Below are 22,257 nucleotides of genomic sequence, written 5' to 3'. Positions count from 1 at the left end.
TTAAGGAGTGGAATTCAGTGGCATTGTCAAAGAGCCTAACTGTAGCTGTGGGAGTGATCAAGAGTGCGAGTGTCCTTAGAGATGGCTCGCTGCTGGTCGTGTGCAAGGACGCGGCTCAGCAACGGAAGGCGATTGGAACTAAACGTCTGGGTGGAAAGGACATTCTTGTGTCTGATGCTGAAAGAAACACGGTCAGAGGAGTTATCATAGGTGTCCCTACGGCGACGTCTGTGGATGAAGTTAAGGAGAATTTGACGGGAGTTACTGTGGTGGACGCTAGGCGTTTGAAGGTGACCCGGTTTGGGGTAAGATGTGACAGCTTGTCGGTAATGGTAACACTTGAAGGGAGGTGCCTGCCTAGTAAGGTGTTCATTGGGTACATGTGCTATAGCGTCAGGCCATATGTTCCGCCGCCCCTGCGTTGCTTTAAGTGCCAGCGCTTTGGGCATATTGCAGCGGTCTGTAGAGGGAGGCAAAGGTGTGGTAAATGTGCAGGAGATCATGAGTATGGGAAGTGTGACGTGGGTGCAAAACTGAAGTGCTGTAACTGTGGGGAAGAACATAGCTCTGCCTACGGGGGATGCAGGTTTAGCAAAAGAGCTGCTGAGGTGCAGAAAATAAAGGTCTCTCAAGGTATATCCTATGCAGATGCAGTCAAGAAAGTTTCAAGTAACGAGTTTAGAGTAAATACAGAGAGAGGAGCCAGCGCTGCTCCCAGCCAGGGCGAAATGAGAGAGGCCAGCGTGGCTCCCAAGAAGTGTGAAGGTTTCAAGAGTGGAGGTCCCATGTGTGCAGGTTCCAGAATTAATGAGAATACCCTGGTTGTGGATAGAGAGGATTTTGTACTCTTTATGGTGGATGTTGTAAACTGTGCTGCTCAGACTCAAAGCAGAAATGAAAGGATCAGGATCATTGCTAAAGCTGCAGGGAGATTCCTTGGAACAAAGGAGCTTGATTGGGCAGATATAGAAAACAGGCTAAAGGCGCTAAATGGGAGTCGGAGTGATGGGGGTCTGCTTGTGGGGAGTCAGAGTGATCAGAGTGACGAGATGGGGGTGGGGGTGGTCTCCTGTCCTCGCCCAGTCTCGTAGACGCACGGCTACCAAGCGGCGACATCAGTGGACATATTAAAGCCTATAGAATGAAGCCTGAAGAATAAAGCTGTACGGTGGAAGCACCGAACGTCAAAGAAGGAGAGGAAGATGAAGAAGAGTCTCCCTGGAATAAAGCCGGTCACAAAGACATATCATGACCTCATGGGCTTTGTAACACCAAAGCAATGGAAGGAGTACTTTTACGGACTACGACAGAGTCTGAGGACTACGACGACAGAGTCTGAGGACTACGACAAAGTCTGAGGAATAAAGTCTGGCGGTAATGCAACACTTGGATGCCAACCGCCATAAAACAACAACAACAACAACAGCATGGATTATTTCTGGTTGTGTTTACTGACCTCGAAGCAATTTTATGTGGTACACGTTTTGTTTCGCTTAATGCGCCTTATAGTCCGGTGCGCCTTATAGTGCGTAAAATACGGTAATTAAATCCGTTTGAAGACAGAGTATTTACAGACGAAAGGGTGTTTTCATCAAAAAAACTAAATTATTATCATTAAATGTATTATTCGATTACTTAATTATTAGACAACTCATTCTATAATCGATTAGTTGCGCTGAATCGACTAACTTTCCACATGGTTTGAGGCTTATATTGTTTTAGAAAAGTTAAAGGTTTTGATTTCAAGCCCCAACTTTGAGAAAACAAAAGTAGATTCACTAGAAAAAATGTAAAAATATATATACGCAAGCCGAATGCTTTATCAATATCAATACAGCTGGGGGAAATATTTGAGTATATTTTCGCTCCTTTATCTGTCCTTGAACTTTCTCATGTTTTTCTATTATGAAAGAAAATTAACAGGAAGTAAAACTGTAAAGTTAATGTCCAACCAGGAAGTAACATTATAAACATCAATAAATCTGTCAAAATGGGAAGAAATAGACAAATTGCTCTGTAAAATCTTAAATATAATCATGTTCACTACGTTTTAGTTTAAAGTACACAAAACTGAGTACTCCTTCCACCATTGGTAGTAGTAGTAGTAGTAGTAGTAGTAGTAGTAGTAGTAGTAGTAGTAGTAGTAGTAGTAGTAGCAGTAGTAGTAGTAGCAGTAGTAGTTGTTGCAGTCGCAGATGTAATAAAAAAATACATAATAACAATAATGAAAGTGGGTGTAGAATTAGTTCTGATTGCATAGTTTGCAAGATTTTGTCATAGGGAGCCGCGGGGGCCGGCTGAAACTGCCATGTTATTTTGTGCCGCGGCTTCTGAAACTGCTGCGCTATTTGACCGCGCCGGGTTAAGGTCAGGGTTAAGGTTAGGGTTAAGGTTAAGGTTAGGGTCAGGGTTAGGTTTAAGGTTAGGGTTAGGTTTAAGGTTAGGGTTAAGGTTAAGGTTAGGGTCAGGGTCAGGGTTAGGGTTAGGGTTAGGGTTTGCCATGAGGCTATATGGCAGTGCCGCGATTCCTGAAACTGCTGGGCCATTTGACCGCGCCACGGCTCTGCAGCCACGGCCTTTGTCATAACAATAGTAGTAATAGTAGTAGTAGTAATTTAGTTGTAGGTTTGTAGTATATTTGTATTCCAAAATGCACTGTCTAATGCATAATTATTAGCTGGATAATTGTCTGAGCTGCAAACGTGTTAGACAAAGCCAGATGCTGAACTTACCCGGCTGCAGTTTGTCACAGTGTGATTTGTGCTGTTTGGACTGAAAACGCCTCAAGGTAAAAAAGACTTGACGTCGTCGTGTGGAGGAACGCGGTGAGATAAAGGACGATATCACAGCATTTGTGTGTTTCACTGAACGGTTTCACTGAACGGTTTCACTGGTTTGTGCACGTTTTCACCTGAACAAAGAGCATGACGCACGCTCCACTCACTGTGAGAAGGATGTGAAATAAAGCACGAGGAGCAGGATTTGTGCATTAATGATCTTTCAAACTGTGATTCTGTTACGCTTAAATTGTGCAGTCCTGGTGGTTTGGATCAAATGTAATAACTACAAAAAAAAACAAAAAAAACGTATTTTCCAAACTATAAGTCGCACCTTTTCTCATAGTTTTGGCTGGGTGCGACTTATACTCCAGAGCTCAATGGATTTAGTGATTTGGGGTAATACTGATGCTTTGGTAAACTTGTTAGCATGTTCTTTATGCTATAGTTATCTGAATAACTGTTAATATGTTACGTTAACATACCAGACACTTACCACAGTTCTGTCTGTGCCTCATGTAGCTGAAGGTGTTAGCGTTAGCATACGTACACCTATTTCACACAGATTGTACACAGATATTTCAAGATGAAATATCTGTTCTTGGCCTTGGATTTTATCGAATAAATTTCCCCAAAAAATGCAACTTATATATGTTTTTTTTCATTTATTTTTATTTTGGCTGGTGCGACTTATACCCCAAAAAATACAGTACTTTGAATAAAAAGGTATTAAACGCCGCCACCTGTGTCTAAAACATATAAAGCGATCACATTTTGAGTCCTGTCTGAGCGCTCGCATTAATAGTTAAATGCATTTATAGTCTTGTGTCTCAAATAAAAACTATCTCTCCTTTAGCGCACAGATAGATGCTGTGTCTGCTTTTATTAGCTCCATAGTTTACACATCCCCTTCAGAGTGTAAACCACATGCTTAATGCTCGTTGGCAGCGTGTGTGAGATAAAAACATCCTTAAGATGCTTACATTCCTCGTATTACAGTGCCTACTTAAGACATCTACAGTTTTGTCGAGTCGGCTGTGATAAATGGAGTAAAACAATTCAGCCTCCAAAACATCACGATGCAGCAGCAGTAAACAACGAGTTTGAAGCTTAACTTTAATTTTACACTTAATAAAGGAATTAAAGTGCCTGTGAAAGGTTTTCACCATGTTCTAATGTTCACTTTATTTGGTGTATTTGTACCTGTTGTATGTATAAATTATAGTTTTACATCAATCGAGCAGGCAATTGTGGAGAAAACGTTGAAAAATCTGTAGACAGGAAGTGACATCACACCAGGGACATTCCAGTCAAAGTTTATGCAGAATTTAGACAAAGAAACAACTTTTTTGACTCTCTAAATATTAATTCCACAAAATAAAGTTGCTTTCATATATTTATATTTGTCAAATTAAAAAATATTGTGACGTTAGATGAGTTTTGTCCCAATGTTTGCTGGGTAATTTCCTAGCGTGATGTCATCAATCAACAGGAAGTGAAATTATAAACCTAAAAAATTATGCAATTCTGTGTCAATTTTTTTTCCATAATTTTTAGCTAAATTCAAAATATATTCATCTCAACTGCTTTTTAGATCAATGATTTGTCCGACCTGTAGGGGGCGCTTTAAGTCACTTATTTCCATCAAATCAAATTGGCCACTGTACATTTTTCACTTTGCTTTTTTTTTCTCAAAAGGTTTTTTGTGGTGTTTTTTTCCACCCAGGTAGAAGTAACCAATTTTCTGGTGAATTTAATGTTGACGAGCTCTGACCAACTAAACTATATCATAAACGTAGGAGGATGCAGGCGTGTCAGATTCGTCTCCTCCACGTTTCTGCTGCTTCACTTTGGACTCAAAAAAACCAATAGAAAATAATCATTTCTCACCAAACTCTGACTCGATCTTGAGACAAACCACTGTATTTTCAGTGGAGGAAAGTTTTGCTGTTAAAATAGGTCTTTTAAAACTTGCGAGACAATAAGTAGATATTTCATCTTCATATCATTTAATTTTTTGTTCATGTGTCTCTCGTTTATTGCTGCTTTGGGGCAATAAACGATGAGAGAAGAAAACACACTGAAGACACTTTGGAGCATTAGTTTGGAGACACAATTAGTCCCACTTGAGATGCTGGGGAATCGAGTGGTGAAAACACACAATTGAGAAATAAAAAAATCTTTGGTAAAATTGAAAACTTAAACTGAACATGGTACGTGCTCGAGTGGTCAAAAGTATCAAAAATCTGACCAATCGACTAAAACTAGAATCAAAACAAGTTTTAAACCGTTTTAAAAATCTTGACTTTGATTTTTCAAGTAACAATTATTTTGTGTTGAAAATCGTCTATTGTCTAGAACCTTGACTCAAAAAAGAGCAATTTGGTCATCTAGAATCAAGTATTCCTTAATTTTGAAATGTTAGTATCGTGACAACACTTTTGTAACATTTTAAAAAAAAATCTGACCCAGTTCTTTTTTTTTTTATTGCACAGTGTTGGCCAATATACACAAATCTGCCTCTAACATTACCGAGCCGTTTCAATTTCTCATATAATGGATTATTTTATTACCAGAATGTTCTAAAATTTCGGGATAAGGCAACAAAGACAGTTGCAAAAATGAAGTGGGAGAGACTATTTTCCGGATTATAATAGATTTTCATTGGAGAGACAAGGAGACAAGTGACTAAAAGTGAGACATACCACAGTCGTGTCCCGTTCACACGAGTGCTTTGCGGTGTGTGTGTGTGTGTGTGTGTTTTTTCCGGGTGTTTTTGCTGTGTGTGTTTTTACTGTGTGTTTTTACACACAGTGTACTTACTGTGTGTTTTTACCGTGTGTTTTTGCTGTGTGTGTTTTACCGTGTGTTTTTGCTGTGTGTGTTTTACCGTGTGTTTTTGCTGTGTGTGTTTTTGCCGTGTGTGTGTTTTTACCTTGTGTTTTTGTCATGTTTTTGCCGTGTGTTTTTGCTGTGTGTGTGTGTTTTACCGTGTGTTTTTGCTGTGTGTGTGTTTTTGCCGTGTGATTTCACTGTGTGCCCGACCGTCTTTGATCACATGACACCGCGCACCCTCTCTCTCTCCGACCTCCCTGTTGATCGCCCCGGTGTTTCTCATGCAGGTGAATGTGAGGGGCGGAGCTAGAGAGCAGCGGGAGGAGCCAAGGCCCAACGGGGGGATCCACGCAGAGGACACGCCTCCCAAACAGCACCGGAGACCTGAGAGGACCCTGAGGTACACACACACGCGTATACACACACACAGACACACACATATACACACACACAGACACACTCATATATATACACACACACACACACACATATAGACACACACACACACTCATATATAGACACACACACACACACACACTCTCAAGCGGCCGGGATCAACTGTCCTCATGAAACGTTAAGTGTGTTTACCTCACGCACTTGTCGACTGTGCGATAGAATTACTGACTGCATCATTCAAAAATCTAATCTTGAATTGTCAACATTGACTGTAAAGATGCCACTGTGTGTCATTTGTGGAACTGTCTGTCGTTTGGGGGCTGTATCGAGGGTTGTATTGTTGGGTCGTATCGGGGGGGTCGTATCGGGGGGGGTTGTATCGGGGGGTCGTATCGGGGGTAGTATTGGGGGGTCGTATCGGGTGGGGCGTATCAGGGGGCTGTATCGCGGGTCGTATCGGGGGGTCGTATCGGGGTAGTATTGGGGGGTCGTATCGGGGGGGTCGTATTGGGTGGGGCGTATCGGGTGGGGCGTATCGGGGGGCTGTATCGGGGGGCCGTATCGGGGGGCTGTATCGGGGAGCAGTATCGGGGGAGTCGTATCGGGGGGGTCGTATCGGGGGGCTGTATCGGGGAGCAGTATCGGGGGGGTCGTATCGGAGGGTACTATCGGGGGGTAGTATGGGGGGGTCGTATCGGGGGGTTAGTATCGGGGGGTCGTATCGGGGGCTAGTATCCAGGGGGTCGTATCGGGGGGGTCGTATAGGGGGGTCGTATCGGGGGCTAGTATCCGGGGGGTCGTATCGGGAGTTGTATTGGGGGATAGAATCGGGAGGGTCGTATCGGGAGGGTCGTATCGGGAGGGTCGTATCGGGGGATAGTATAGGGGGGTCGTATCGGGGGTCGTATTGGGGGTCGTATCTGGAGGGTCGTATGGGGGGGTCGTATCGGGGGATAGTATAGGGAGGGTCGTATCGGGGGGTCGTATAGGGGGGTCGTATCGGGGGGTCGTATCCGGGGTCGTATCGGGGGATAGTATCGGGATGGTCGTATGGGGGGGTCGTATCGGGGGATAGTATTGGGAGGGTCGTATGGGGGGGTCGTATCGGGGGGTCGTATCGGGAGGGTCGTATCGGGGGGCTGCAGTGTCTTTGACGTGTGTCACCTGGGCTATGCTACACTCAGCTCAAGTGTGAAGCGCTGGAACTAGAGATGACGGTAACTTCATCGCTCCTGAGGTCATTGTGCGTTTGGACTAGTGGCTGCAGTAACTAGTGGCTGCAGTAACTAGTGGCTGCAGTAACTAGTGGCTGCAGTAACTGGTGGCTGCAATAACTAGTGGCTGCAGTAACTAGTGGCTGCAGTAACTAGTGGCTGCAGTAACTAGTGGCTGCAGTAACTAGTGGCTGCAGTAACTGGTGGCTGCAATAACTAGTGGCTGCAGTAACTAGTGGCTGCAGTAACTAGTGGCTACAGTAACTAGTGGCTGCAGTAACTAGTGGCTGCAGTAACTAGTGGCTACAGTAACTAGTGGCTGCAGTAACTAGTGGCTGCAGTAACTAGTGGCTGCAATAACTAGTGGCTGCAGTAACTAGTGGCTGCAGTAACTAGTGCCTGAAGAGTGGGTCCAGCTCGCCTCCGACGGTCCCTCTTCTGCCTGAAGAGTGGGTCCAGTTCGCCTCAGTCGGTCCCTCATCTGCCTGAAGAGTGGGTCCAGTTCGCCTCAGTCGGTCCCTCATCTGCCTGAAGAGTGGGTCCAGCTCGCCTCAGTCGGTCCCTCATCTGCCTGAAGAGTGGGTCCAGTTCGACTCAGTCGGTCCCTCATCTGCCTGAAGAGTGGGTCCAGCTCCAGTCTCCCTCGTGTCCGTCTGTCCGTCTGTGAGAGTCGGATCTCTCCTTCACTGGAACTCCTCCAGGTTTCTACGCTTTTTTCCCAAAGAGGTTTTTTTTGTAGTTTTTCCTGGCCGAGAAGGAGAGTCTAAGGACAGAGGACCCTGGGACATCGTCCCTCGCCACCACAGACATTGTCTGACTCCCTCGCCACCACAGACATTGTTGATTCATTTCTCCCTGTGGCCCTCAGAGGCAACTGTTGTTGTGATTTTGGGCCTTACAAAAATTAATTGATTTGATTTGATTTTGATTTAGTGGCTGCAGTAACTAGTGGCTGCAGTAACTAGTGGCTGCAGTAACTAGTGGCTGCAGTAACTAGTGCCTGAAGAGTGGGTCCAGCTCGCCTCAGTCGGTCCCTCATCTGCCTGAAGAGTGGGTCCAGTTCGCCTCAGTCGGTCCCTCATCTGCCTGAAGAGTGGGTCCAGTTCGACTCAGACGGTCCCTCTTCTGCCTGAAGAGTGGGTCCAGCTCGACTCAGACGGTCCCTCATCTGCCTGAAGAGTGGGTCCAGTTCGCCTCAGTCGGTCCCTCATCTGCTTGAAGAGTGGGTCCAGCTCCAGTCTCCCTCGTGTCCGTCTGTCCGTCTGTGAGAGTCGGATCTCTCCTTCACTGGAACTCCTCCAGGTTTCTACGCTTTTTTCCCAAAGAGGTTTTTTTTGTAGTTTTTCCTGGCCGAGAAGGAGAGTCTAAGGACAGAGGACCCTGGGACATCGTCCCTCGCCACCACAGACATTGTCTGACTCCCTCGCCACCACAGACATTGTTGATTCATTTCTCCCTGTGGCCCTCAGAGGCAACTGTTGTTGTGATTTTGGGCCTTACAAAAATAAATTGATTTGATTTGATTTTGATTTAGTGGCTGCAGTAACTAGTGGCTGCAGTAACTAGTGGCTGCAGTAACTAGTGGCTGCAGTAACTAGTGGCTGCAGTAGGTGTTACACGGGTTGTAGTTCTGAGAGTGACACTTGGGAGGATTTGTAGTCAAAATGAAATTAGTTTGAGTGGCAGACACAGTATTGTATTACCGTAGTGAAAGCAGTAGATGTCGGCGCGGTGGTTAGTAGTTAGTGTCTGAAGTCATATCTGAAGTTGTAGTAACATAGAATACTATTGCCAATAAAAAAGTATTTTATACATTTAAACTAAAATAGCTGGTGCAGAAAAAGGCTTGATACTGACTTTCAGTCCAAAGGCTACATTACTATGTCATTTTCAACACAAAATTATAGTAGTTTATCAGAAATGTCCTCATGTTCTCGTACGAGTCATAATAGATTAATAAAACCCAATGAAGACAATTTAGGAAAAGTCCAATATTTTAAATGTCATGTTATTTTTCAAAGTTAAACCCATTACTTTTAATACTCATCAGTATTTAGATATTGATTTTTTTGGACAATCCAAAGTAGAATTAGTAGTTATTGTGCAAGTAGCAGCGACAGAACTTTGTAGTAGTAGTAGTAGTAGTAGTAGTAGTAGTAGTAGTAGTAGTAGTAGTAGTAGTAGTAGTAGTAGTAGTAGTAGTAGTAGTCATAGTAGTATGAGCAGCATCAGTACCAGCAGTGTGTGAAGTATTTGCACTCAAAAGTCATGTTACTTTAAAATATTATTGCTTGATTAGAAGTCAAAAGTATCAACCCAAATGTAAAATGTATTTGGAGAAACGAATGTAATCGGACAAAAAATACACAATAAACAAATCATATCTGAGGCTGAAGCGTGTCACTTACAGCTGTTTTTCACACCGTGGAAGGAGGAAGTAGCTCTCTAAATCTCGCTAACTTGTCACACGTCTTCATTTTCAGGCGGGCGCACTTTAGAACAGCTTTTTCAGACGCTAAAGTAAAGCTGGGGTGGACCAACGCAGCGCAGCCAATCAGAGCGCTGCCTTCGACTCTTGCTTCCTGGTTGATAAGAAATAAAACACTTTATTATTACCTGCAGACAGCGCACAGTGGTCTCATTCTGTCACAAAGCTCAACTTTTACAAAATACTCTTCGGGGGGAAACACTAAATTTACAAATAGGCCCCCAAAAAATTTACGCACCCCAGATTTAAACTTACTCAAAGTGGGAGGAGTTACACAAACTTTTACTCACGTAGAAGTAAAAGTATTGTGTTAGAAAACTAAAAGTAATGTATTGCAATATCGTCCAAATGTTCAAGTAAATCCCAAGTAAATGTAATTGAGTATAATGTAAGTGAATACTACCCCTACCACGTCTGAGTAGAAGTAGTAGTAAAAGTAAGTAGTAGAAATATTTGAACCGGACAATTGTGTGTTTGTGTCTTTAAATATTCATTCCCTCTCGTATTTCCCCCGTTCATCTGTTTGTAAAGCCCCCCACACTCAGCGAGACTCTCCTAAACGCTCTGATTTTTGATCCGGCTCTTTGTCTCCCCCCCAGCCGCGACAGCGCACGCTCCCCCGAGCCGGCCGTGGGCGTGGACGAGGAGGAGGACGCCGCGCGCTTGGAGGCGGAGCTGAAACTGGAGGAGCTGAAGAGACGACGCGACGACGCCGAGAGCGAGGAGTTCGAGCGCATGAGGCAGAAGCAGCAGGAGGCCGAGGTCGAGCTGGAGGAGCTGAAGAAGAGGAGGGAGGAGAGGAGGAAGGTGCTGGAGGAGGAGGAGAGGCAGAGGAAGCAAGAGGAGGAGCAGCGCAAGGCCAGAGAGGAGGTACGAGCGCATGACACGCCGGCACAAGTGTGAGGCTGAAACCTCTCTTAAAAGAAACGTACCGCGCTTTTGATCTGGTGTTTAGTATCGACCTATTATCACATAAGTACATTCTGTTCACTGTAAACAGCAATATTCATCATAAACGGCTCGGTTATAGAAACAGATCCAATGTCTTCCTGTTAAAAACTCCAGGACTTATAAGCTCCGCCCCCACAACAAGCATTTACCGTATTTTCAGCACTATAAGGCGCACTGGATTATAAGGCGCACTGTCAATGAATGGTCTATTTTCGATAATTTTTCATATATAAGGCGCATTACAAAAACGCTTTTAGGTCAGTAAGCACAACCAGAATTAATCCATAGATAAGGCGCACTGTCGTTTTTTGAGGAAATGAAAGGCTTTTAATTGCGTTTCATAGTGCAGGAAATACGGTACATGTTTTTATTTTTGAAATGTGGCTACTGTATTTTCCGGAGTTGGAGTCGCATCAGAGTCTAAGTCGCACCAGCCAAAAAAATGCATAATAGAGAAGAAAAAAACATATATAAGTTGGACTGGAGTGTGAAATGCGGTGTGAAAATAACAAATGATATCACATATAAGTCGCTCCGGAGTATAAGTTTAAGTATAAATATAAGTATAAGTCGCACCCCGGCCAAAACTATGAAAAAAGAAAATATGGTACTTTAGAACACCACAGGCCAAACTGCACCTAAAGATGTATTTATTTTAATATAATTGCATCTATTTTATATATATTTATTTGTATAGGGCATTGAACATGAATTTAAAGGAGCACGTACACAAACCAAACCTTACAATTCTGACCTTGACGAGCTTTTGATTGTACAGAAAGGTCGATCTTTAATCCTAAATTACAGTTTTAACAAAAAAAATCTAGCAACATTTAAATTTTTACTGTCACGGCATAAACAGACACTAATGGTACTTATCAAAAGATATACTATAATATGATGACTTTTGATCATTTCATCCATTTCTCCTTGATAGAAGCCATTTCCTCTTTCCTTTTGTTTCTGGTGTAACGTTTAAACAAAACTACAAAACTATAATAATAACAAAGTTGTAAGGACGAGCACCGGGTCAGTCACTTAATACATACAAAATATGGAACTACAAAATAACAGAGAACATGGTGAATAGGTGTACGTATGCTAACGCTAACACCTTCAGCTACATGAGGCACAGACAGAACTGTGGTAAGTGGCTGGTATGTTAACGTAACATATGAACAGTTATTCAGATAACTATAGCATAAAGAACATGCTAACAAGTTTACCAAAGCATCAGTTTTACCCCAAATCACTAAATCCATTGAATTCTTCTTCCTCTGTGTCACTTCTAAACAACTCCACAAACTCCAGAGGTAGAGGAAGTGCTGATTCTTCTTCTGCGTCGCTTAGAGCCTAGAGCGCCCTCTTGTGGTTGCCAGTGTGAAAATAATGAATAATATCACATATAAGTCGCTCTGGAGTATAAGTCTCACCCCGGACAAAACTATGAAAAAAGGTGCGACTTATAATCCGGAAAATACGGTAATAGCTGTGATCTGATACTCACAGAAGTAGTCTTTCCGTCTGTGACCAGAAGGGGGTGTAGAGAGAGTCGACTTAAAACTACGCTTACAGTATTAGATATTATTGAAATTTGATTAATTGCACAGCTGGACTCTCTGCTATTAATTACAATTCAAAAGGAACAACTAAATCTTAAAAACAGACATATTCTCCTGTTTCTCTAGCACCTTAATCACTCATGTGCTGGTTTTTGGCTCTCTCGTTCCCCTTCTTTTTTTCCACTTTTCTTATGTGACGTTAATGAGCGCTTTTGGTTTGTAATTAAAAGATGGCCCTGAGATACAGTGCTCCTAATTAAGCGAGACAAGTTCTGCCGACACTCTGCCAAGTCTCGACACGCCGCTAATGCTTCAGACTATCGTAGTTATTGTTAAAAAACGACTTTGCATTTGCGTGTGGCTCGAGCGCTCCGACGTGGCATTTTCCCAAGGCTTTGTAAATAAAGAATTTGCCGGACGTAATTGAATTTGTTTTCGACCCAGTTCATTGAATAAAAGTGAGTAAATAAATTAGAATGTGGCACGTAGTAACTGCTGCCTGCGCAAACTCGGGTGTTTCGTCGGCGTCGCTGTAGAGTCGGCAATATATTTTTAAATTATCATCGTTAGAAGGCAGAATATTGAATGACAAGTGACGATATAGCATCAGCTACTCAAAGAAAGTCCATCATAACAATAATCAGATCATATTTTTGCGATGGTTGACTTCACACACGTTTGAATTGACTGTAAAGTGAGGCGCAAAAATTCAGAAATGTATACCGTATTTTCCAGAGTATAAGTCGCACCAGCCAAAAAATGCACAATAGAGAAGAAAGAAAACATATATAAGTCGCACTGGAGTATGAAATGCGGTTGCAAGTGTGAAAATAACAAATAATATCACATATAAGTCGCTCCAGATAGTATATAAGTATAAATATAAGTATAAGTCGCACCCCGGCCAAAACTGAAAAATCGTTTGACTTATAGTCCGGAAAATCCGGTAACTTTGCTTTGGCATTTGCTTTTCCCAAAACCATCACTAACTTTCCTGTTAAAATAGAGCCATTTGCACGTTTGCTGTTTTTGGCGCACGTCCGTTTCTACGTTTCCAGGAGCAACAGGTTAGGTCCAGTTGAATAGAAGGATATGCGCAGGAAGGACACCTGCTGGGGGTATTGAAATAAACGCGTCGGCTCAGCGGAATCGGACACTCCAGGACTACGGCGGAATTCCTTCAACAAGCCGCCGTTTTGAGTCAGCGATATACATATTTACTTGTTCAAAAGGCACAAAACAATATTAGCACATCCACCGTTTCTAAAATACAGGGATTTGAACAAGAAATATTTGATGTTTTAGTTACTTATTTTATACTTACTTTTCTTTCAACCTTTTCTACCTATTTTAATACATTTGAACAAAGACAAAAGAAAAACATAACATGTACAGGTCAGTAACTCCAGTTCCAGTACTGAATAACTGCATTGGTGTACCACAAGGATCAATCTTAGGCCCCCTCTTATTCACCTTATCATCATTCATTCTAGGCTTTTTCTTAAGTGTATCCCACCCGTGTTCATCTTCTTATGAATATAGATATGATTGATAGGTGTAAAATAAAATGTTTCGTGTTTTATTTGTTGTTTGTAGGAGGAGAAAAGGAGGATGAAGGAGGAGATTGAGAAACGAAGAGCAGAGGCGGCGGAGAAAAGACACAAAGTGGATGACGCCGTGGACGGAGAGGGCAAACCCTTCAAGTGTGTGAGTCCACGAGGGTCATCTCTCAAGGTCAGTGCCAACAGAGTCTGCGATACGATATATTGTTCTCCTCATATTTAGCAATCACAACTTTTACTTTAATTTTATCTTGTCTTATTAAAGCAAATGAAAAATACTGTTCGATATGACTTTCCTGCACATTAACAATCATTTCCATTTAACACAAAAAAACTGTCACATTTATACCTCATGCCCATAATATTTGATACAGTTCTATTGTTTTTTGTTTCCAGATTGCGTTGTGTTGTTTTTTTGTTTTGATTTTTACCTTTCGTACACACCGGGAATACTTTATTACACTGTGCAGCTGAGTAAAGTCATTTCATGGTTTCATTAGAAGATTAATACTCCAAAGAGTTACTTGCGCTCCTTAAAAAGTAACTTCCAGATTGAAGTCTAATCGAGAAACCTACAACTGTCCAAAATGTGCCTGGTATATATCACACTGTCGCTGTTGCTATAGCAGCCCATACAACTGAAATGTCTTAATTGAACTCTTAATCACATGTTAACCATCTTTATCTTTTGCCTTTTTGATTTTACTTCTAAGACTAATTATGTTTAAATGTGGCACTTTACCCGACTCCTGCCTTCCATTTTAGGAGGAACAAGGATTTTTATGGTGAAGAACATCTTAAGTACATATTTAAGCTCACAATCTTTTTAGAAGCTTTTTAACATGTTTATGTTTTTCCTTATAATTGCCTTTGTCAGAGTTGTATTTTATTTGATTTATGTGTGTTTAAGTAATCATGATGATTGGCATCCAAGTGCTCAAACTATTTTAGTTTGTATCTATGTAATTCAGAGTGACAAAAGGTTAAGGAGCAGACAAGAATCGATTCTGCAGTTTTGAACAGGAAGTTGTTATATTAAAGGACAAATATTATGCATTATTTGTATATTTACTGGCCTTTTAACATGCTCTTGAGTACCTTTACGTTGGCATTTCATGTTCTTGAACTAAAAGAATGTTTTTTATTATGTGAATAACTGAGCTTTTGCTCCATCTACTGGCTGGAGGCAGAATTAAACATTTTCATGCTGGCCTGCTTACGTCCTGGTCTCAACACGCAGTTAATCCACCAATTGGGATTAGACGGCAGAAACAAGTCTGACGAAGATGTATGGACACAGATCGAGAACAGTTATCGAGGAGATTCAGAGTGTTTTTGACGCTCAGAGGGGAGAAGACTTACTAAACATGATTCATCAAACTAGCATGATTGAAGCTAAATGCTCTTTAACATTGTTCCGTCATCAAAAACATACCCGGAGTTGTATTTAGCTTCATTTGCGCTAGTTTGATGAATCATGTTTTTTAAGTCCCTCCCTCTGAGCCTCAGAAAACACACTTTCCTGATTTGTGACATCACAGGAATAATTTTTGAGATCTTCTGTACTGTTTTTAAGCCCATAAATCATAACCATATTCTTAAATCATCAGCATGTCCTGGGCAAGCTAGGTTTTCCCTTTGTCATTCCCCCCACAGCCAGTAGATAGTGCTCTAATGCAATTATTGACGTGGGAAAAGCCAGACTGCTGTGAAGTAATGTGTACTTTTCGTAGACCTTTTTTTTAGTTCTTAAACATGAGATGCCAGATAAAAGATTTAGTAAAGTTTTAAGTCCAGTAATAACACAAATAAAGCTTAATATGTGTTCTTTAGATAAACACTGCGGTTACCCATGTTCAAACTGTAAAACGACATTTGGGTATTAACGCATCGTCTTTAATCGAGGCAATTGTTAATGAATATTTCCAGCAGGGCCAAAGTCTCCCGCTCACACACACACAAAAAAGTAGAAAATTAAACTAGGTGAATGTTGAGCCTGTGGAGAAAATGTCATTAGCCACATTAGCAGCGGTCTCACGTGGCCTGGACTCATTATGAAGTGTGTGAACTCTGCCACCCCTGTTTCCCTGTGACGTCTTCAGTAAACGACATTGTTTTGGATTTTCCCATCATGCATTGCACCTCGCGGACACAGCTGTACTTTGTCGTCATGTTTACTGTACGTATATATCTGCGTGAATGTGTTTGGACCTGCTGTGTCTCTGCGTTTCCTGTTGCTTTGTACTCAACAGAGCACGATCGAGATATTCAGTTCAACTTTTACTCGTTTGTGAAGTAAAACTAAAGTAAAAACGCCCATCAAAGTAATTCATTAGGCCGCACTGACACGGCACATTAGATCACAGAAGCTAAATGCTTTCAAATGTCGTTAGTGTTGACTGGCAGGTTTTAATTACAATACAACTACACATGGTTTCCTCTGTGCGTTATATCTCAGACAATATCACATTTTCTCTTAGAAGGATTAAGCTGCGATACATTTTCATTATGATATATTTATGTTATGATGATCTTTTTAACTGTGCCGGAGCCAAAATGTCTATCACACAGATTCAAATCCAAAGCCATGACGTCCGTTTATGCAGTTTTGAACCAGGTTTACCGTAAACAATCTTATTGTCTATTATTTATCTACTTATTGTCGTCTTTTTTAACCAATTTACTACAAAACTTTACTACCAAAACTACAAAATGGACATTTCAATAGTGGAATACTGTTACTGCATGTTAGGGCTGTACAATATTTTGCAATCGAATCAAAATGTCAATGGTCAGCTCAAACGAAAGATCTTGTCTTTTTATAGAGGTTTCAATGGTAAAAAATCTGCTAAATATGTAGTTTGTACCCGACAAATCAAGTAAACAGTTGTAGAAAACCAGATAAACAACAGGAACACTTTTTTCTTACTTTTCTCTCTTTGAATAAGCTGTTTCTGACTTAATGTGTTGTGTAAATTACCGTATTTTCCCCACTTAAAAGCCTTTTATTTTCTCAAAAAACGACAGTGCGCATTTTTAATCCAGTGCGCCTTTTACCGTATTTTCCGGACTATAAGTCGCACCAGCCAAAAAATGCATAATAGAGAAGAAAAAAACATGTATAAGTCGCACTGGAGTATGAAATGCAGTTGCAAGTGTGAAAATAACAAATAATATCACTTATAAGTCGCTCCAAACTATGAAAAAAGGTGCGACTTATAGTCCGGTGTGCCTTATATATGGATTAATTCTGGTTGTGCTTACTGACCTCAAAGCGATTTTGTGTGGTGCACGTTTTGTTTTACTTAATGTGTCTTATAGTCCGGTGTGCTGCAGAAAATAAGATAATTGTTTTGTTGAAGTGTCCTTTATCTCCCCCTGTCCTTAGAGAACAAGCTATCTAAGCGCTGCGCAGTCGTAGCAGCAACAGAGAAACTAGTTTTGGTTTAAATGTGGTCGTATGGAGTTAAATTGAGCAAAACAATAGCAGCAAAAAAGCAAACAAAAACACATTTTATCAGTTGTTGCTGGCACTCCAACCTCTAAAAACGCTGCACCCGTCGTTTAGCTCTCTGCAAACATGTTCTGACATTGTTGGGATGCTCCTTCTCTCCCGTGTTAATGCTGCTCGAGTCGTTCACAATGTGCACTCGGAACAGAACCCTACTTTTTACAAATTCTGCAAATCTAGTCCCCCAACTCCTATCCATTGTATGCAACCCTCCACACACGACAGATAAAATGCCCGTTTTTATTTTTTACAGTGCCGGGACAGAGCGGCTGGTGGGAAGGACGGGCAGGAAAGCGATTAGCGTTAACAGGATTAGCGTAACCGCGTTCGGGTGGCGACGGCTTTAAAAAAAAACTTTTAAAAAAACGTGTCGGCGAGTGGGGAATTTCCTGTCAAAAGTATTTCGGGAACTCCCACGTTCGGGTAGCGCGCGGCGGGGTCCGGTTTTACAGCCGGGGGGGAGGGGTTTCCAGACACCACTATCTAACTTACAACTAACTCTTAATGTTGTATACGGACCTTATTAATTTACCGACTGCACAGTTTGCCTGGTGATTAACAATTACATTATTACCTTAAGGCTTAATTGACTTTATGTCCAAATTAATGATGCGGTTTTCTTCTGAAACACGTACAATTGTGGCGTGATTCTGCGACACAAAACTGTTGTTTGTCAAGGTTATTGTCACGCTCGTGTTCTGACGCCAAACCTGTTAATTGCTGCAGAGCGGATGCCGGCGGGTGCAAATAAAGTCTTCAGCGCTGAAATAAGTTATTAATTGTTGATATAACACCTTAATTTTATTAAATGGATCTTTAAACTGGCAGAAAGAGTGTTTCTTTGCTTCATTCGTACCGACGTCCCTCTGCGATCGTTTGAACTGTCAGGTCTGTAACACTAACTCTCCGTTAGACGCTAGCCATCGACATCCGAGCTAATGCGACGCGGCGATTAGTGGCAAGAGAGTTTGTACTTTATGTTCTGATCGTCCGATGGTTGGGCATTTGTGTAAAGCGAGCAGAAACAGATTCACAAACAGTAAAGGAGAAAGATTAGTAGGTCTGTCTGAGGTGCTGCTGTACTTATCGTTATTTCTGCTCTATAAAGCGCACCGGACTATAAGGCGCATTAAGCCAAACAAAAAAAAACGCTTCGAGGTCAGTAAGCATGACCAGAATGTATCCATATATAAGGCGCACTGGATTATAAAGTGTAGTTTTTTGAGAACATTAAAGGCTTTTAAGTGCGCCTTATAGTCACTGCACGGTTCACTTTCTGCAAACGTCTGTAAATGTATCTCTAAATTTCACATACATAGCAAGCCTATTTTTCATCCTATAGTAGATTTAATTTTATTTTATTTTTTATGTTGTTTTATCATTGTTCATTGTTTTACGTTGCACCAAATCACCAAAGCAAGTTCCTATGTTTGTGAAATCTGATTCTAATACAGTCGTGTGTGTACTGCGTGTGTACTGAGTGAGTAATGCGTGTGTACTGCGTGTGTACTACGTGTGTACTGTGTGTGTACTACGTGAGTACTGCGTGTGTACTGCGTGTGTACTGCGTGTGTACTACGTGTGTACTGTGTGTGTACTACGTGTGTACTGCGTGTGTACTGCGTGTGTACTGTGTGAGTACTGCGTGTGTACTGCGTGTGCACTGCGTGTGAACTGCGTGTGTACTGCGTGTGAACTTTGTGTGTACTGTGTGTGTACTGCGTGTGTACTGTGTGAGTACTGCGTGTGTACTGCGTGTTTACTGCGTGTGTACTGCGTGTGTATTGCGTGTGCACTGCGTGTGTACTGCGTGTGCACTGTGTGTGAACTTTGTGTGTACTGTGTGTGTACTGCGTGTGTACTGCGTGTGTACTGCGTGTGTACTGCGTGTGCACTGCGTGTGAACTTTGTGTGTACTGTGTGTGTACCGTGTGTGTACCGTGTGTGTACCGTGTGTGTACTGTGTGTGTACCGTGTGTGTACCGTGTGTGTACCGTGTGTGTACTGCGTGTGTACTGTGTGTGTACTGTGTGTGTACTGCGTGTGTACCGTGTGTGTACTGCGTGAGTACTGCGTGTGTACTGTGTGTGTACCGTGTGTGTACTGTGTGTGTACCGCGTGTGTACTGTGTGTGTACCGCGTGTGTACTGTGTGTGTACTGTGTGAGTACTGCGTGTGTACTGTGTGTGTACCGTGTGTGTACTGTGTGTGTACCGCGTGTGTACCGTGTGTGTACTGCGTGTGTACTGCGTGTGTACTGCGTGTGTACCGCGTGTGTACCGCGTGTGTACCGTGTGTGTACTGTGTGTGTACTGTGTGTGTACTGCGTGTGTACTGCGTGTGTACTGTGTGTGTACTGTGTGTGTGCTGTGTGTGCTGTGTGTGTACTGTGTGTGTACTGCGTGTGTACTGTGTGTGTACCGTGTGTGTACTGTGTGTGTACTGCGTGTGTACTGCGTGTGTACTGCGTGTGCACTGCGTGTGAACTTTGTGTGTACTGTGTGTGTACCGTGTGTGTACCGTGTGTGTACCGCGTGTGTACTGTGTGTGTACTGCGTGTGTACCGTGTGTGTACCGTGTGTGTACTGCGTGTGTACTGTGTGTGTACTGTGTGTGTACTGCGTGTGTACCGTGTGTGTACTGCGTGAGTACTGCGTGTGTACTGTGTGTGTACCGTGTGTGTACTGTGTGTGTACCGCGTGTGTACTGTGTGTGTACCGCGTGTGTACTGTGTGTGTACTGTGTGAGTACTGCGTGTGTACTGTGTGTGTACCGTGTGTGTACTGTGTGTGTACCGCGTGTGTACCGTGTGTGTACTGCGTGTGTACTGCGTGTGTACTGCGTGTGTACCGCGTGTGTACCGCGTGTGTACCGTGTGTGTACTGTGTGTGTACTGTGTGTGTACTGCGTGTGTACTGCGTGTGTACTGTGTGTGTACTGTGTGTGTGCTGTGTGTGCTGTGTGTGTACTGTGTGTGTACTGCGTGTGTACTGTGTGTGTACCGTGTGTGTACTGTGTGTGTACTGCGTGTGTACTGCGTGTGTACTGCGTGTGCACTGCGTGTGAACTTTGTGTGTACTGTGTGTGTACCGTGTGTGTACCGTGTGTGTACCGCGTGTGTACTGTGTGTGTACTGCGTGTGTACCGTGTGTGTACTGCGTGAGTACTGCGTGTGTACTGTGTGTGTACCGTGTGTGTACTGTGTGTGTACCGCGTGTGTACTGTGTGTGTACCGTGTGTGTACTGTGTGTGTACTGTGTGAGTACTGCGTGTGTACTGTGTGTGTACCATGTGTGTACTGTGTGTGTACCGCGTGTGTACCGTGTGTGTACTGCGTGAGTACTGCGTGTGTACTGCGTGTGTACCGCGTGTGTACCGTGTGTGTACTGCGTGTGTACTGTGTGTGTACTGCGTGTGTACTGTGTGTGTACTGTGTGTGTGCTGTGTGTGTGCTGTGTGTGTACTGTGTGTGTACTGTGTGTGTACTGCGTGTGTACTGTGTGTGTACCGTGTGTGTACTGCGTGTGTACTGTGTGTGTACCGCGTGTGTACTGTGTGTGTACTGCGTGTGTACTGTGTGTGTACCGCGTGTGTACTGTGTGTGTACTGCGTGTGTACTGTGTGTGTACTGCGTGTGTACTGTGTGTGTACCGCGTGTGTACTGTGTGTGTACCGCGTGTGTACTGTGTGTGTACTGAGTGTGTACTGTGTGTGTACTGCGTGTGTACTGTGTGTGTACTGAGTGTGTACTGTGTGTGTACTGCGTGTGTACTGTGTGTGTACTGAGTGTGTACTGTGTGTGTATGTGTGGAGCAACACTGTAATACTTATGGATCCTCTGTCCGCAGATCGGAGAGAGGGCGGAGTTCCTCAACAAGTCGGCACAAAAAAGGTAAATAAACATAACTGCTGAACGTATAAGTCTGCTATTATTGTGTAAAGTATTTTGTTTTGTTTTTGCTTTAATTTTTTAGTTTTTCTCTATTTTCTACTTTATTCTTGTCTTTTTCAGCTCGGTGAAGACGTCTCACTCTGCCGTGGTGTCAAAGATCGATAACCGGCTGGAGCAGTACACCTCGGCCGCTCAGGTGAGTGTGCGGGAAACATTCAGAGGACGATTAAGTTTGTTTGTAGCTTGGTAGTCATTTAGTTTTTTATTTAGACATTTTTATGAGTCAACTTATTTAACTAAGTGCCTCTGACAGCGCGGACGACTAAAATGCAGTTAAAATGAATATTTAGCTGAAAATGATACAAATATTATCACAGAATAGCACATTGTTTAGGTTTATAGTTTCACTTCCTGTTTGTAATCGATAGCATCACACTAGGAAATTACCCAGCAAATACTGGGCTAAAACGCATCTAATGTCACAATTTTTTTATTTGACAAATGAGAGCGACTTTATTTCATTGAATTAATGTTTAAAGAGTCAAAAAAGTTGTTTCCTTGTGTAAATTCTGCTTAAACTTTGACTGGAATGAGTGTCCCTAGTGTGAGGTCACTTCCTGTCTGCAGATTTTTCAATATGTTCTCCACAAATACCTGCTCAAATGGTGTACAACTATAATGCACATGTACAACAGGTATAAATACACAAAATAAAGTCAACATTAGACAATGGTAAAAACCTGTCATGGGCATTTTAAGGGATCTTCTCAAAATGGGTTGAAGCTGAAAAGACTTAATTTTTTTAAACCCCCTCCCCCCCTCAAAAGACTTTAAAAAAATGACTGGCTTCATATAAAATGTTAATGCGTTGATAAAACGATAGTAGCTTGATAGACCCTGCTCACCTCTAGTGAACATCCCTGAACATCCTTTGGTATGTTTATCAGTAGAAGTTATGAACTCTCCAAATAAAGTCACCTGTCGTGCATGTTTGTTTACTCAATCCACATGGTCCACGGGCCCTAGGGGCCCTACGACATTCAACCCAAACTGTGAGATGACCACATTG

The 22,257-nt window shown here is 42.5% G+C and overlaps 1 protein-coding gene across 2 annotated transcripts in view; it reads left to right on the top strand.

The window, feature by feature from the left end:
- The window catches only part of cald1a (caldesmon 1a), a 68,477-nt gene that overhangs the window by 31,103 nt on the left and 15,117 nt on the right, over window positions 1–22,257 (top strand). For both annotated transcript variants that reach the window (XM_072454807.1, XM_072454808.1), the window contains exons 5-9: window positions 5,900–6,012; window positions 10,310–10,580; window positions 13,820–13,957; window positions 21,145–21,188; window positions 21,309–21,384. In XM_072454807.1, coding sequence (XP_072310908.1) covers window positions 5,900–6,012; window positions 10,310–10,580; window positions 13,820–13,957; window positions 21,145–21,188; window positions 21,309–21,384 — 642 coding nt within the window. The remainder of the gene's footprint in view (window positions 1–5,899; window positions 6,013–10,309; window positions 10,581–13,819; window positions 13,958–21,144; window positions 21,189–21,308; window positions 21,385–22,257) is intronic.

This window comes from Eucyclogobius newberryi, unplaced genomic scaffold (genome assembly GCF_026437365.1).
Source record: "Eucyclogobius newberryi isolate DKJ021-1_F unplaced genomic scaffold, fEucNew1.0.hap1 SCAF_2, whole genome shotgun sequence".
Taxonomy (NCBI): Eukaryota; Metazoa; Chordata; class Actinopteri; order Gobiiformes; family Gobiidae; genus Eucyclogobius; species Eucyclogobius newberryi.
This window is presented reverse-complemented; position numbering and strand designations above follow the sequence as displayed.